At 40.1% G+C, this 15,005-nt stretch overlaps 1 protein-coding gene across 1 annotated transcript in view; it reads left to right on the top strand.

The window, feature by feature from the left end:
• Window positions 1-6,437, top strand: part of LOC109955722 (rho GTPase-activating protein 6-like) — a 65,330-nt gene extending 58,893 nt beyond the window's left edge. Inside the window, exons 10-14 of the mRNA XM_020592137.1 lie at window positions 728-907; window positions 2,077-2,168; window positions 2,244-2,494; window positions 2,652-2,735; window positions 3,273-6,437. Of these exons, the coding sequence (XP_020447793.1) occupies window positions 728-907; window positions 2,077-2,168; window positions 2,244-2,494; window positions 2,652-2,735; window positions 3,273-3,865 (1,200 nt within the window). The 3' untranslated portion in view covers window positions 3,866-6,437. The remainder of the gene's footprint in view (window positions 1-727; window positions 908-2,076; window positions 2,169-2,243; window positions 2,495-2,651; window positions 2,736-3,272) is intronic.
• Window positions 6,438-15,005: the final 8,568 nt, after the last annotated feature.

The raw sequence follows: 15,005 nt of genomic DNA, 5'->3' as shown, positions 1-15,005 counted from the left end.
TGTATCACAGTGCCCATCTTCACTAACTCATGACTCATGAATGTGCATGTGTTAGAAGAGAAAGTTTCTGTTTTAGTGTCTCTGCATGTGCGTGGGTATAAATCTCACAACTTTGTGCAAGGGGGTGTGTGTGTTGTTAAAGTGTACTGTATGTGTGAAAGAGAAGCATAAAGTGTTTTGGCATGCTCGTGTGCACAGAAGGAAGTGTGTTTTGGTGTTTCTTTGTGTATACATGGGAGTCAAATAATGATGTGTGTGTTTTTAATTACATGACTTCATGGCTCTAGTATCTGTATCTGAGAGTGTGACAGGAAGTCGGACCCTTTCACATTCGGTCTGGAAAAACACATCAATGCTTTTGGCTACTTGTAGCTCCCATCTCTCCTTTGGGACTGGGAGCAGAAAAGGAGGAAACTGGGAAAGAACCAGAAAAATGAATTTATCACAGTATAGACGCCATCCTAGCAGACACAGAGGCAGCTGTCATACACTCTTAACACTTTTAGTGTTAAAAGCAGCTAAAGGATTCAACTGTGTGTTTTTGACTCAACTCCCTGATAGGAGGCAGGTTTGAAAATGACACTTTATCCAAAGTCCATACAGGTATAAAAGAAAGCCACATGAAGGTGTTTTCAACATAAATAGAAAGACACGTTCCAGTTTTTAAGGGAGCTTCATTTTTGTTTACTTAATTTAAATCAGAAGGGTCATTTTATTCTAATTACAGATCACGGGGAACAAGATGACATCTTTGAACCTGGCCACCATCTTTGGCCCCAACTTACTCCACAAGCAAAAGAGCTCAGACAAGGAGTTCAGCGTCCAGAGCTCTGCCAGAGCTGAGGAGAGCACGGCTGTCATCGCTGTGCTACAGAGGATGATCGCCAGCTACCAAACCCTTTTCATGGTCAGTATTTGAGCTTGTGTGTTTCTAACATACAACCATACTTCCTTCTTCCATTCTTCTGCCCCTCTACTAAATACACAGTCACATTCAGTCATGTACACATTTCTTCTTACATCCAAGTGTATATTTAAAGTATCCAATCCCCATGGCTTAGCAGATGATGGCTGTGTCTTAATCAGTGATGAATGAATGGTCAGACACACCTAAATTCATGTGAGAATAAATATAAGAAATACAACGAGAACGTAAAACCTTTGTAGTTAGCTGGCAATGAACATCATGAACTCCAAATACTTGAACTTGTTCTTTCCAAAATAAAAGCAGAAAATTCAGGCATGAAATCCTTCATGTGGTGCCAGAATAGGTCCTGATTTTGCACAATTACTGCCTCATCAGTTGCTTTAGCGCTTTTCTTGTCATGGGATGTTCAAACAGTGCAGACAATCATTTCAGATCCAAAACCGTAAACCATAATATTGTGTAAACTGTCACTGAGGGTTGCATTGATGTCGTAAGCCAGTGAAGAGCTATTAATTGCATATTATGAGGTGGAACTGACTTGCTCAGTCTCAGCGTATAAAAATATTTGTAGGCAGATCGAGTTCTATGAATGGCATCTGAATGTTGTTTCATAACCTTCTTATGTCTGAATTGGTTGTACAGTAGATCTGGTAAATTTGACTTGAATCATTCATTCATGTTTTGGCAGTGCACCATATGTATGACAAGAATAAAATTCAGTCAATTATCTAAGGATCACTTCACAAAAAACATTGTAACTGAAGTCAACCAAACAGGCTTTCAGCTTTCTTACTGTGTCATCCCACTGCATTGAGAGTGGGCCCTTGATCAAGCAGGAGAAACCTTATTTCTTTCTGTTTTTCAAAAGGAATAAGCCAAAACGTGCCATCTTTTAATGAAATCAAGACAAATGAGATCCATGCACCTTAATGTTGAGGCAGGCTTCTTGTTTATTAGATGGAACGGTATGGTGAAGAACACTATAATGTCACATGGTCAGCTCCATGTAATTTATGTTCATACAAGCAAATACACAGTAGTATATTGAATGGTATAATCTAACATATGTAGGCAACATAACAGGCACAGGCCTCTAAATAGAAAACAATGTTATTTACTTATTCATGTCATTCACGTTGTTGTGCTAGGTGCCTCCTGATCTGCAAAATGAGGTTTTGATGAGTCTGATGGAGACTGATCCAGATGTGGTGGACTACCTTCTGAGGAGAAAAGCATCACAGTGAGACACTCACACACAGAGCAGGTGATTTTGTGTCTCTTTTCTTCTTTTTCATCCACAGTTTGTTTTCCACAGGAGTCCTGACCTGTTGCAGTCAGAGGAGCCCTTCACCCTGAGTGAGCGCCGTTCCTCCAGCGACTCCAACAAGGCATCCAGTGGGGAAGTGTCCCCATATGACAACAATTCTCCAGTTCCCAGCGAGCGGAGAGGAGAACCAGGGAGCCCAGGCAGCGAGCAGCTCTTTCGTGTCCCAGAGCACTACACTGTGGTGGGGCAAGTGGCTAGCTGGAGCAGAGAGCCTGGAGCTGACACTTGGCTTACCAAAGGTGAGCTGGACAGTGCTTATAATACTCAGCTTTCTTGGGTCTGAATATTAACCAGTTTTTCAATTTTTTGGCTTTTGATTTTCATAGAGGCAAGTCTGTTTGTTTACTGTGTAACTGAGTATGGAGAGGACTTTGACCTCTCTTTTGCTTCCTTCAGACTCTATATCGGAGGAGCATGCTAACATTTGGGGGACATGGCACACTACACTGAAACCAATACATAAGGACCAAACACACACAGGTAAACAGTTTAAAACCTCTGCTAATTTTGTTCTTGAATGCAGCAGAGCAAGTGTGTGCCTGGCACCTGATGCTGGTTATTAATCATCTGGCGCGCACAAAGATCCAATCTGCAAGCCTTTGAAATCACATTTTCCTCTGTGGTTTTCACTGCTCATTATCAGAAACTAGATTCCTTCTAGTTTTGTCATTAATTTTTGTCATCTAATTAGCTGCTAGTTTACACGTGTGCTGCCAGGGGCATTCAACTAATTAACTAGCTGGTAAGACAGAACTGAACAGGTGTAAAAATTATTATATCTTTAAAACAGCAAACTCTACATAAATGAGGCTGTAATTAAATTTACCTTCCATAAATAAAATGAACAACAAATTAATCACTATGTTATGTTTTTACTTGTGTTTTCATAAAGTATGCAACAGACCTCCCAAAGGATGTGTTGGGGCCTTTCTTTGTACACATTATAACCAGCACCGACTAGTGTTATTCATTAAACAGTAATTAATTTCACTGATGGAGTTGATGTGCTGTTTCTAGGTTCCCATGGCAACATGTCAGAGGGAAGCTCCCGCAGCTCACAGGAAGGTCTCGATGGACTCCATGGTGACAGCAGACAGCAGGCGAGTCTACCACGGACTAAGACAGCGCTCGGCAACGTAGAGTGCAGACCCCACCCCCCAGTCACCAGAGTGTGCACCAGCCCTCATGCTGGGACGGGACGACCACGCCTGCATCTAAACATCAACCCCTCTGTGACGTCACACCACAACAGCACGCAGGGCCTCCAGCGAACAAGTAGACACAGAGTTAACCTGAGCTCCAGATCTCCAGGCAGGGTGAACACCGGTGACAGCAGCCCTGCTGTGCCTAACGACGGCCGCTCTCCTCCCCCTTATAACGCTCATCATCGACTGGCTATTTCACAAAGTTCGCCTCAGCTCGCAACAGGTCAACAACCCCATGTGCAGCGCGGGAGGCCGACTGCAGCGCAGATTAACTCAGCCTCAACAACAGAGGCTCAAATGGTGCCACAGAGCCCAGAGTGGCAGGAATGGCAGAGGGACCGGTGGCAGATCTGGCAACTGCTATCCTCAGACAATGCCGACACGCTGCCTGAAACGCTGGTGTGATTTCAGACCATGAACTCCAGCTCTCTAGGGATTCTTCTCTGCTAGCCAACCAACAGCATGATCAGTCCCTTCCCACTGACAATCACTCCTCATCCTCATATCTTCTCTTGACCTGCCTTTCATCCATGGAGTCCATCCTTTTCATGAACCTTCTGTGCTTCTTTTAGCGCCTTGGTGTTGTTGTTTACATGTGCAGCTCCTTCCTTCTGCAGACTTTTACATCCAAGAGCCACTAGTACTTTTTGTTTAAGGATGGATGTTGAAACGTTGCTTCTGTTCCTAGCCAGTATGCTTTGCTCATAGTGACATCTTGAGTCGGCAGCATTAAAAATGCCCTCGGCAAATACCTCAAAAAACTATTCTTCCACAATGCTTCAGAATGTTACCATGACCAGAGTTTGTCCTGAGTGAACTCGTTCTTCTTGCCTCAACAGAGAATTATAGGAAATCAACATTTGTTTGTTATTTTGCAATTTCCTATTTGTGTTTTTTTTTTTACATTTTGATGGTGTACACATTAGTAACTGCTGCTAAATGTAAACGTTGTGTGTATTGTCAATGTAATTCAGCCACCTTTTTTTGAAAGATCAAATTTTGATTTACTTTTCATTATGTTTGACTATATATATGAACAAACCATTGACGTACATACAATGTATATGTAAATTGATATGTAAAGTATATCATTTGACAATCCACCTAAAAGTAAATCAGTTCTTTAACCAGCAGTCTAAATGTTGGTGTTTGTCAGACTGCTGTTTTCTGTCTTTAATATTGAATGTAAAATGCTTCACTTAGGGCAAAATGCTTGGACCTAATTGTAAAGCACTTGTCTGTAAGTCTGCTTATATGTGCTCTTGTCACCTGCTGCAGGAATAATGTGCCAAAGTTTCCTTTTTTACGTCATGATATTTATCATACAGTTGTGTTCATTTCATCCACTTGTTCATTTTTAAGGCTCAAGAGCTTGTAACATCATTAGGTTAGGTGTTAGTCAGTTTGTCAGGAATTACTGCATAGAGGTACAGAACTAAGAAGACTCATTTTGACACACACACACACACACACACACACACACAAGCCTTAGAAGCCTACATAATTTATATCCAAAATGGTTTTTAATAGTGTGTGTCTACAAATACTACAATGTAACAAAAATCATGCCAATGTAAGAGCCAGCTTTAGGGTAGGATTGGATATATGCCAATTAGTGTTTCCAAAAAAGTCTTGGCTTTTTAAGATTATGTCAGGAAGGCTCTAAGAATTTAAAGAATCAAGAGAATGGTGTCAAGTTAAAAGTCCTAATTTATTGTACAAAATATTTGCTCTCATATATTTTATGTAACAAAGTCTGTCCATCTGCTCATCAAAGACTGTTAAAACACAATTTGTTTTAAATAATATTTGACCTAAATCTGGATACATTAACTAGGGTCTGAAACTTAATCCCCAGTGTTCATGGTTCAGGTTCATTATAAATAATATTGGTTGAATTTGCACTAAAAGTATGCATTTTGCTAAAATCATAGCACGATCAAAGAACAACTGAAATAAGCTTTACAATCCACTGACCAAGGATCAACATCAGATACATACAGAATATGATGGTATCAGCAGTAAAGGATTTCTAAAAGGCACTGTGACTGATCCACTTTATTATACCTCTCGTGCTAGGCTGATTACTCCAGCTGGCTGCAGACTCATTAGCTGTCTAAAAGGTTTGATTCATTTTTCTAGTTATCATCAAAATCCAAGTTTACATGAACCAGCAGCAGTCCAGCTGAGGTGCTGAAAAACATAAAAAACTTCAAACACAGTGTTGTTGCAAATCCATGTGGAATATACTTTTTGAATATACCCACAAGTCCAGGCCCTCTCAAATGTGACAGACAGTGGGTATTTGCTGGCAAATATTTCACATTTCATGAAGTGATAGGATATCTGCTGATATGAAACCACTTTAGAATTAAATGTGGAAACACTATATTTAATTTGCTGTCTTCTTATGTTGTCTTTAATTTGTTTGTCACTTGTAAGTTGCTTTGAGGAGACAATGGACACAAAAAGGAGGACGGTGGTGGTTAGGGTTATGGCTCCATCTACTGTCAGGCCATGTGCATTAGCATGCTGCTGCTTGCCACTGTTTCCATGGGATCTATCTGTGCTCAAATTTAGAATCAAATCTTGTGATTAGAAGCACCTTTTGTGAAAATAAATACATTTGTGTGAGGAAATACAAATGCCACAGGTCTTGCTCTTAAAAGTGTGACTTTCTGTATTACTTTATTTTCTGTTGAATGTTGCAATACTTCAAAACAATATAACATTTTTATTCAAGAAGGAAAAATAAGAAAAAAAGGAGTGAATAATCCTAATGGTCCTATCTTTGTGTCCCAAAACCAAGGCCGTATTTGTCTTGTTAATTTCACTATAAAACTTAGTGTGCTGGTGTTTATGTGGCTATTTCAGTGGGGTTTACTGGGTCCAAGTTGTAATGGAATGTCTGGTAATTGCTTTTGTACTGCGTGTCATTATCAATATGCTACAGTGGAATTAAACACGATAAATTTTACACCAGCTGTGGTGGTCAGTGCTTTGGAAACATGGCTGATCCTGTCTGGAAACAGCACAAAACAACAATAATGTCAAAACAGAATCTAGTATCACATGCCTCAGTATAACAAATATACAGTAACATACAAAATACTGCACTGTGTGAAGTCAGGTGGTGTTTCCATGTGAGACGTACAGTATGTCAGTAGAGTATGATTAAGAGATCCTGAAGTCAGCCTATCACCTCCACCACAATGTACAGTGTACGAGTATAGGAAGCATGTTTTGATGCTACAACATCTCTAAGATTTTAGGAGTAGCATATGGCTTGTCTTTCTTATTTTGGCAGATTTTGCCTTCAAGGGACAGTCAAAGTGAGCTATAAGGACTTCTGATTAAGAGTTTGACACAAGAAGGGGAGATCCACCCATTCAGGCTCCTAAACCAGCCAGCAGAACAGTGACAAAAGTAGCATGAGCCAGGAGGTTTGAGACAAAGGTGTCATCCTTATTGGCAGCTGTGCTTCTGGCTTGATATGCAAAGACACAACAGAAGCAGAAAACACAAGATTGTAAGTCAGCTGTAAATGTCAAAGTGAGGCACAAGGAGGCAGTTTTAAAGTATCACCTTCAAAAACATGATGGAGCAGAGAAGTGGTTGGACTATAGAGTGTAGACCCCTTATTACACCTAAAAAATGCACGTGTGGGAGTGAAGTGGTCCAAAGAATAGAGGCCGTGGTCTAGTGAGCAGTGGAAAAATATCAGATGGCTGGATGAATCATCTTTTGAAAAGACAAGTCATCTGTCTGGGAGTTAGTTTCCCATAGAAAACATGTCTGGTTGTTCTGCTAACCACTTGTAAGAAAAGGTGCACACTAAAAAACACAAAGCTATTCTCTCTCTGTGATTTGATTTGGGGATTACCAGGATGAAAACTACACCAGAAACTGTTGATTATTTGGCAGCTTAAGGGAGCTTTTATTTATTTATTTATTTATTGAGCAAATGTTCCTAATTAAATTTGACTGCAAGGATGGAAAAAAAGTCATCTGGAATAATTTCCAGTTCACAGAGCTTAATTGTGTGAAGGATTACCAAAATGTTGAATGTAATGCCCCAGTCTTTTCCCTAGAGGTCAGTACAAAGCCTCAAATATTTGAAGCAGATACACAAGTTTGACATACTGAATCTTTCAAAGCCAACTGAACAAAACATACTTTTTCTTCACTATATAACCTGAACCACAATTGAGTAACAAAATTACTTTCTGAATGTGACAAAGGAGGTAGGTAAAAGAAGAGAACTAAATGTGAGACCAGTTGTTTAATGGTTTTGTGATGAGAGAGCGAAAAGAAAAGGGAATGGGGTAAAAAGAAGAGATTGAAAAGATATCATGGCTTTCGGTTTCAATTCCCCTTCGCCCAGCCTGATAGCATATTAAATCACCTTCCCTAGCACCACAGAATTAGAATTAACTGCTAGTGCATCATGAGACATATTGGAAAAAGTAATGGATGAGCATTTAAGTGTCTAATTCTGTGTGAGGAGACAGAGACACACATGAGCTAATAATTGAATTAAAGACAATGTGCAGTATGAATATAAGCTTTCTCTCACCACTTGTAATAAACTTGGGGAAAAAATCTGAATAAAGGTAATTTAACTATTCTCAACAGCCTATCAAGAGTTTGGATCAACTCTCACAAAGTCTGCAGAACTTTGGAGAGTAATCTGTTCTTGCATCTCACAATCAGACACAGACTCTTCTACTCACAACCTGAGGACCTTTAATAGTAGTTTATCGGCCATCTCCATCCACTTAGCTCTGCTCCTTCTAATCCAAGGAAATGCCCTCTCATTCCAGTGTCCATCCCTCACAACACCAATTAAAGTTTTAGCTATTATGTGCCAGTGATGCTTGAAATGAGCATGTCATGTTTTTCTCAAGGAGGTTCTGATTAATTGTGATCAGTCAAGGCACAGAGGCAGTTTGTTTCAGATAATGTGCCTTTTCTGTTTTCTTTCGTCTCCTTTTTGTTGACTTTTGGAAGGCATCCTCATTTTAGATAAAATGTTGTGGAGCATGACAGCAAAACAAAGCTGCTTTATTTCAGTGGATAATGACTTGGCCCTGAGTAACAATATCCAGTTGGCCAAGCTTAAAGACAATTTGCCAGTAAAATACACATGCACAAATAGGTATGCATGAACTCATCCACACAGACACTTGTAAATGCTCAACACCCCATTCCTGGAGGGAGTTAAGAATTCATGCATGCCAGTAAACAAAATGTGGAGTTTGTTTTATCACATTTCAAAAGGGGCATGTGAGGTGTTGTCCGTGTTTTATGAGGACAGTTTGAGCAGCACATGCACAATATCTTTTCTTTTGCCTTCACTCACAGAAACACATGGTGACAAACACATCCTGAAAGGAATTCAATCCCACAAGGTCCTCATTAGCAGGCCCAGTTGGTTCATTCTCATCATGTGTCTTATGGTCCAAAAACTGGCCTGAAGACAGAAATAATAGAGAAAGAAAGAAAAAAGGTTCTGAACTGAATTAACCCATCTGTAAATCACTGATGAATAAAACACATCATGGCAAACAAAAAAGGCTCACTACATATTTGCGTACATACATTTTCAATCACATATGCCACCTTAAAAGTCAAGTCAAGATTTTTATTTGCCTTTTATGCATAAACAGACAGTCTAGGCATATAGGAATTCTTGTGCAGCTCTCCTCTGGAGTCAGGAAAGCACTCTAAGATTACACAGTTCCACCAAGGCTGCACTTTTTTGGAAATTCAAATGAAAACACTGAGCGTAAAACTGCTCTTAGTGATAAACAACTGTGGGAATTATGCCAGTTTTCTTCCATTCAGCTAAGAGCTTAGTTCATGAGAAAATTACAAAAATGTTACCAGATGCCTCCTCACTTTGTTTTAAACAAGTTTGCTGATATTCTGAAATGTTCTGAAAGACCAATGCAACACTTTTATTTCCCTATGTTGTAGCATACAGCCCCAAGGCAACTGGTTCTTTGTTCCACATAACAAAATGGTCACAAACAAATTCAAGCCAATTCATAGTTGGTTTTGGGCTATTTATGAGATTTGTTGGCTTTAAAGAAAGAAAAAATGTTGCTGACCTTGAAAAATCTAAACTATTTAAATTCATATATCTGCACAAAAACTCATCACATTGCCCATGAGCTACAGCTTAATGCTCAGCCAGATTTCATAAAAATCTGCCACCTACGGTAGCTTTTGAGTGTCACCTCGACATACTTTGCTTCTGTGGGTGCAACATAACTGAGAAATTAGAGAAACTGTCCAAAATGTCTGCTAGAACTGACAACTTGTACTCCATATATCCATTAACAGCAACTTTCTGTTGTAGACAGAAAAGGCTCCAAAAACCGTGAAACTATGATTTGATGAAGACATTTCTATGTCTGTTTTTCCGAAGCGCAGAAGACTCAAGATGACACAGTGGCACCAAATGTCACAGCAACTTAAAAGACAAAGGAAAAATTATCAGTAAAAATAGACCATCTAGTATATGTGGTGTTAGACCTTATGTACTGAAACTGTAGCTGCTGTAAGGACCAGCAGACCTGTGTGTTCATTCATGAGAGTGACCACTGTAGCTCCAATATATGACAGAAGGGCACTCTCCAACCAGCCGTGATAAATACCAATCCACCCTGGAGGAGAAATGCACAGGCATGCCATACACATGTTTGCACACACATGAACACTCAAACACACAGCCACTCTCAGGAGCTTATAACTATAAAAAGCAATGGGCCAATCCACTGATACCGTGGTCCAGTTCTATTATCCTGACAGATAAACTGCCACAGTCAAGTTGTAATTTTCAGTCAACTGGATTTCTAATAAGGTGACTTCATTGTTTTCTGAGGTGGCAAGTGAAGGTCTGGCTTGCAGAGAAAGGCAACCTATACCTATACAACCTTAAGGGGGCAAAAAGCCTCAAAAACTGGTCATGTAGCTGCATGAGCACTTCTCTCTGAAGGGCCCCCCATATAGTGAAAAAAATGAATAAAAAATCAACAGCAAGCATATCACTCCGTTCTCTCTCAGACCTCCTTCTGTAACGACCAGGCTGGTAGAAAACCAACAATGTGAATGGCGGACTCTATTATAAGGCCAGGCGAGCTAGTTTCCTGTTGGTAGGGCACAGGAGACACAGACACTACAACAGTCCAAGAGACAATCCAAATCCAAAAACAGTCCTGGTTCAATGCCGGCAAACACTAACGTCCGAGGGATACAAAAACGGGTGGTCAAAGAAGCCGGTCCAAAGGTCGATACACAGATACACATACAGCAATCAGGAGGGCTAGGCAGAAATTGGTGGTCAGAACTATCCAGGGTCAGAATCAAAATCACAGGTAACGAGAGAAATGCTGGAAACTCTGTACGTACGTCAAATGGGCACAAGTGCAAAAGAAGGAAGAAAAAAATGATAATACTGTGTACAGCCCTTCTAAACGTTCCAGTACATGCAGGGCAAAAGTAGAATTTTGACCAGTCATTCAAAAGTAATGGTAAGGTAAACGTCAGATTAAACTTAAAATATTTTTATTTTAAGGATATCTTAAAGGCCTTTATATACTCTCAGCTCTGAAGCATGCCAGATTGTATGATGCCTAGTAGTACCAACATATACTTTAAGGCACATGTGAAGGACACCACAGTGAAACTCTTCATTCCTTTAAGCCTGTAATTCACTCCAAATCCTGTATATGTGTGTGCCTGGTTATTCAGAGTGTATATAGAGCAAACGTGTTGTTAGTCATTCATACATTGAATGAATTATAGTACCTGAATAAAACATCTGAATATGAAAAGTTCACTTTGGGGCTGTTAAATTAGTCAGTGCAGTTAGCACAGTTTAAATGTGCGGTGGTGTGAATGAGCAGGAGCATCATTTATAAGCCTTAAATTAGACCTTAAAAGGCTTCTAACTTTCATGTATGCATGAGTTAAGCGGTCAGTTCTACTAACATTAAAATTCCTCTGAAAACATCTGGGGGGTTAGTTAGCTTGAGCCACTAGTGCTGTCACAGATTTCCCACTTCACTTCAAGCCAACATGATGCATCACTGATGTGAGCAAGACTGGCACTAGTTATGGTGATGCTATTTATAGTATGACCAAATAAATGCACTGAGGTGTGTGTGTGTGTTTGGTGATACAGTATGTGCTCTTAGATTTCTTTTAGCAATGTCTTGGTCTGCTGTGAAAAATGTCTGGCAGGCAAATTATCATAAACTCCAAAAGGACCTTTTGAAAATCTCAGTGCACCAGTCATCCAAGTACACTTTTAATGGCTGAACTCTGAAATGTGCTTGGCAGCTGGTTGCTGATGAACCCTCCTCAGTGCTGCACTGTGTGGACAGCTGTGATAATGAATAGATCTCTCTGTAGTTAGTCTCTGGCTGATCATCACAGCTGACCATTTGGCTTCTATTCATGCCACCTACTGCAGTACAACCAACCAAACAGGGCTGCACTGAGGTCACTTCACCTCTTTTTCATCTGCTGGTGTTAACAGCTGGAGACAGTCAAACAGAAAGGAAGCAGGGATTGCTCCCATGTTCTTCATGATTCACGTTTGGTTAGTTGGACTCATTTTCTGATAAACATTTGTAATTTTCCCCCGAAAAGCTGCAGCACCCAGATATTACTATAACCAGAACACACTGTCTAAAATCCAAATAGTCTATTATAGTTCTGCAACTGCATGGCAAAATCTGTGACTGAACCAATCTGAGTTTGAGACATTCAGAGACACTTGAGCAATTAAAAGCCTGGCTAGGCTTGACTTTTTCATGTTGCATTGTAAGATCAGTTTTGTTTAGTTCAGACTTAAAACTACATTCTGACACCTCTCCAGTTACAAAATCCTCCTCTGGTGTCTTTCTCAATACTCTTTAAAGTCACTTTGAATTATTCGATTGACATCCAATGCCCTCACTCGCTTATAATCAAAGCACAATCAGCTCCACAGCTAATTCAAGGTCTATTAAATGGCCAGCATCAGTAATGGTCTGGAGCAGAGATAATGCACTGATTGACGCTGAGTGAATCTCATCTCCTCTGTTAGGAACCTTTGCACGTACACAGTACTTCAAGTCCGTGCTTAATCGGACGTTATGAAAAGACATTAAGGGAAACCTACTAAAAGCCATGACGCATTAAATGTCAAGTTCATTAAAATCTGCTGCCTGTATTTGTCTAGTTTTGTAATAACTGAGTTATGCTTATTGGATACTCAAAGTTACTTAATGGTGATTTGAATACGTCTCAGTATAGACCTGTATTTAACACATTCTTGATACAATTGGATGCAAAGGCTGCCATGCAGTGTACTTTATGATGTGACCCACTGTATGTCTGAATATAGAATCACTGAAATTAATCTAGAGTGGCAAAATTCCCAGTAAAATGTTGTTTGCTTTACTCACTGACATTTAGTCAAACTAAATGGCTTTGGGCACAGTCCAACTGTCAGATATAAATGACTAACACATTATTCAGCTTGGTTAACATTATCAGGAGCAGTATGAAGTGGCTCGAGGTTCCACAGAGATTTGAGGATGGAGCAGCAGAAGTTTTGAAAGGTTTTGTTGCTTATCTGAAGTTTAGTTTGAGAAAGTTGAATCCCCTGTGTGCTCTATGTCTGAGTCAAAGAGGGGTGAATGTGTGATGGATGAATAATGCAGGTCAGGAATCTATTGTTTGGTCAAGGCCCACTCCAGCCCAGGGTGCAGCACAGAAGACTTGTGAAATATTGATTTGCCACTTAAAAGTTGCTTTGTGGCTGGTGCTTGACTTCCAGGATGTCAATGGAGATTGTCTTTGACTTTTTCTTTTCTTTTCTGGATGAACTGTAGATGCTGGGGGAACATACAAGGCACACTTCAGGTTATTGAAGGTGAGCAAGTTTCAGACCCGATTCTGGCCTCATTTTTGGCCTGAGTCATTGTAAATGTTCAGTAATCACATTTATATCAATTGCTTTATGGCACAAAAGCCTGAAAGAAATGAGAATGGTTGAGAAACATGCCAAAAGAACTATTGTTCAAGCTAGCAATCAACTAAGATCAAAACTGGCTAAACTCCATTTGGTAAAGAAGATCATGTGATACGGCTGGATGCTCCAGAACAGTGACTAAACTGATCTAATGTTGATATTATTTTCTCTATGTTGTCGGTTTTAGTCTCTGTATGGGGAGTGTTGAAAATACTGTTAATGCAGGAAATGACTGGCCTTATCCTTTAACTGTCCTCTGAGCTTGAATTTATTTAAATATTTGCCTTGCTAGAGCAGTTGGGTGCGACAAAACAGCTGTCCTCCTGCAGTCTGGACATGGACTTGCTCAGCCGGGTGAGCTAACAGGTGAGCCATTCCCATGCATGTGCACAAATGTCAAGTGGCCCTGATCACTCCAGGAGGAGCAAGGCAAAGCAAAAGGAAGAATGGTGAGGAGAGGGAACGGATGCAACTGTGGAGAATAAGTGAGATGCTGGGGGTTAAAAAAGGACGGATGACAGGACAAGAGGTAAAGAGAGCAGAAGTGATGGCAAGGCTATAATTATGGGATATGAGAACCTGGCAGCCGCTTCTGCTCTAGTTTTAGCTTGATGCTACTCTGCTCTGCTACACACCCTCACTCCTCGTCCTTCAAAGCCTGTTCTCTTCTTTTTGGATGCTTTTAAATATCCTGGTCAGGCATTCCACAGGCTGAAAAAGACAGATTTGTTGTCTTATTTTTTGTAGCACTTTTTAGGAAAATGCTGCATATTGCACTTTCTTCTGCTTCTCCTCTCCTACCCTTAAAGTTTCTTAGTCTAGTCACATAAACTTTGACATACTGTTTTGTTATAAGGCTGTAAAATGTTCAGAAGTTGTAATTTCATAATGCTAACAAGCATAAAGAGGGACAGATAGCAATGCCTAGTGAACTGTACTCATCAAATAACCGTATGGCTTGTGCTTATCTTCACTGTACGCCTGTATCTATGCTATTCCACATTATCCTCCTCCATGACATCCCCATCCACATCCACAGCCGCTGATTCTTCCCACTCTGCACCCAGTGTATCAGAAACATCAACTGTCACAAAACATTTAACAATCCAGCACATAGTTGAAGTCACCGTTGGTTTCCAGGAAGAAGTGTCTGCTTTTCTTCAGAGGAGAAACTCACTGACATTTTCACTGTCCCACAGCCAACTGGACTTATGCTCATAAAACCTGAGGAAATCACACAAAAATGCACAAGCCTGCACTAAAATTGTCCTTTGTGAGAATGTATTTAACTGATTCATACAACTAGAGTATAAGCACGGCAGACAAGTGACATGCTAATCAGAGTGGGCATATTAATATTTGATTGACAAGCTGTCATCTGTTCTCTACTTTTACCACCTTCTTTTCTGAATGTTCGCCAACCTCTACTTTTTAGTATTCCCTCTCCTCACTTTCTGACTGGAAAGAGAAAAATGATTTCTCAGGAACCAGTTAACTATAAGACACAGAAGCTTT

This window comes from Monopterus albus, unplaced genomic scaffold (genome assembly GCF_001952655.1).
Source record: "Monopterus albus unplaced genomic scaffold, M_albus_1.0 scaffold16.1, whole genome shotgun sequence".
NCBI classification, from domain to species: domain Eukaryota; kingdom Metazoa; phylum Chordata; class Actinopteri; order Synbranchiformes; family Synbranchidae; genus Monopterus; species Monopterus albus.
This window is presented reverse-complemented; position numbering and strand designations above follow the sequence as displayed.